Source organism: Gloeophyllum trabeum (assembly GCF_000344685.1).
Source record: "Gloeophyllum trabeum ATCC 11539 unplaced genomic scaffold GLOTRscaffold_00312, whole genome shotgun sequence".
Lineage (NCBI taxonomy): Eukaryota > Fungi > Basidiomycota > Agaricomycetes > Gloeophyllales > Gloeophyllaceae > Gloeophyllum > Gloeophyllum trabeum.
The window spans coordinates 1-2,495 of NW_006920720.1; the positions used below are offsets into that span (position 1 = coordinate 1).

Below are 2,495 nucleotides of genomic sequence, written 5' to 3' on the forward strand. Positions count from 1 at the left end.
GCAACTGAGTCCCACGGTCTGCTGGTAATCACCGTTGATATAGCGTGGGTAATATCCCCTGTGGGCCACGAATGCTACTGCCATATGTGGTAATAATGGTGCAACCTCGCGATAGCACGTACACACTGTGACTCTTCTTACAACTGGTCCTGGTAACAAGTGCATTTCTAGTTTCTGCATTTTTACCTTCTGTGTATTCCGGTGCAACAGGTCATCGATACGAGCATCAAAGGCGGTAATTTATTGAAGCAACCACTGGCGTGCTGCCAGATTGTATTGTACTAATAATGTATTAACCGTACTACTGTTCCACAGACATGAATTTACTGTACCACAGACACGAATTCGAAGCTTTTGAGACATGAGAGATCTACATATTCATCGCCTGGGCTGTTAATGTCTTTCCCCGGACGTTTATGGATGAGGGAGTGCATGGAGGGTACATCACCGGGAATGCCATTAAAGTCGAGAACACAGTTGATGACTTGCTTCGCATATGCTGATTCTCCCTTGATCTCCCTCATGTACCGCCCCTGTGGATAATATTGGGCCGAACCTTGTCCCTTCGAATTACCCTCATACTTGTTCGAGTCTAAGACCATCAAGGCAAGCGCGAGAAATGGGATCTTGCGCAAGGGCTTATCCCATCGATTCGGGAGAGCCAAGGCGAGGTTGCCGATAAGTCTGAGGACAGAAGGATGAGCCTGGTTGGTGGTGACATGGCCATACTTCCTATCGATGTCCAATGACAACTCCGTCAGATGGCACAGGTCATAACAGTAGAAGTGGCCGCCTGTGGCCACTGTCTTGACCGGCGTGTACACACAGTGCATTATATTCGGGGGCTGAATGCTAAGCAAGAGTTGCTGCGGTAAGTCTTTCATTCTCTGGATAGTGGCAAGTAGGTTTGCTTACAGTATGTCACCAGGCACCAAGCAAACCGTACCAATTTGCTCCACTTCGTCGTGGTATTTCTCTAACAGTTTGGGAAGACTCTTTGTTGCCCTCTTGAAGCGCTGCTGCACTTGCTCCCTTGAAACCAACCCGTCTGTCTTCATCTTAATCAACGTCCAGAATTTGGCCCCGTCACGGATCGCCATCCAGGTTGCTGCGCCGCCAGCATCATGGTGCGTGTGCGAAACAAATCCGCCGTGCGTTATCAAGTCCCACATGACGAGCTGATATGTGTCTGGATGCATAAGTTGCGGTCCAGCTAGCTCAGCAGCGTCTTCCAATTTACGACGCTTCGTGCCAGCCTTGCAAGGCAGGGCGAGGTTGTAGAGCCGGTTCTGAAACATCGCATGATTCTGCTCATTCATAAGGCTAGATTTTACGCATCAGATCTCTCACCGAGGAGATAGCTAAGGAGCGTGTTTGGAGACATACCCAATGAACCAAGGCATGCCAGAGTGATCAGGGGCGTAGGAATCAAGTAGATTCCCGCAGATTCTGGTTGAGGTCGCCTTGTCGATGAACTCTCCAAGGGGCAGCTCCCCATAGATCTTCGGCGGTGTTCCCTCGTCCCCCGAGGACTCAGCAGCCTCATCGTCGCTGGAATTGTAGCCCGCATCTTTCAGGGAGCGTACATATTTAGACCTCTTGGCCGCATCTGCAAACAACTAGTCGTTAGCGGCTATGACGCGCTGGATGAACAGATTAGCTTACCCTGAAATACAACCGGGTTGTGCAAGGATGACTTGTACTGTTCCATAGAGGGGCGATCAAATTTGTACTGGGGGCCAGGGAGCTTGAATCCGCGAATGAGAACTGGCACACCAATCGCGAGTTTCTCCTTCACCCGTGCAACCACTTTCGATGACTCGTCAGGTGTAGGATACATACTATCGCAACACATAGAATTTATGTCGAATGAAAAGACCAGAGCTTCGCCGCTTTCATCTGGGTTAAGGGCGTCGGGCGCCGCCGCCATTGCACGTGCTACGCTTATGTCCTAATACAGGGTATGAGCATGAGTTAAGACGGTATGGGAGATTGACTACGTGCATTGCAATCATCCCCTTGTATGAAATTCCACGGCAGGTAGGATTTCACGCCGTTCTGCCACGTGACTTGCTCTGTGCCGACAGGAAACTCGGTTCCCTCAACGCCATCTGTAAATGATAGACTGCCCAGATTAATGCGCAGGAGGTCGACATCTTGATCCGCAGACGAGGGGAACGCATGAAGATTGTCGAGGTCGCCAAGATCCAGCTCAGGTAGAGGTACTGATGTTGACCTCTTATCCGAAGGGAGGGGGGTTAGAGGCCCGTCAAAGAGATCGAAGGCTTGGGGAGCTGAAGATGATGCGGACTGGGTGACATGGAAGTCGCTCAGTTTGCTTGGGCCCGGTTGGCGCCCTTCGTCAGCATCTGCGCGGTCATCCAATCTTCGCTTCTTCGGATGTTTGTGCGTCCTGGATACCTTTTTCCCCTGGCTTGATTCCGCGAGTCGCGTCGCTTCAATGCGAGCAACATCAGCTCCCTTGCGGATGTTGT

General features: G+C 50.9%; 1 protein-coding gene across 1 annotated transcript; it reads right to left on the reverse strand.

Moving 5' to 3' along the window:
* Window positions 1-323: 323 nt before the first annotated feature.
* On the reverse strand, window positions 324-1,930 carry GLOTRDRAFT_134590 (uncharacterized protein; the record flags this gene model as incomplete). The annotated part of the gene is made up of 4 exons (XM_007873548.1): window positions 324-852; window positions 916-1,323; window positions 1,387-1,609; window positions 1,666-1,930. 4 exons carry the CDS (start codon window positions 1,928-1,930, stop codon window positions 324-326), a joined length of 1,425 nt encoding a protein of 474 aa, XP_007871739.1.
* Between the last annotated feature and the right edge of the window lie 565 nt (window positions 1,931-2,495).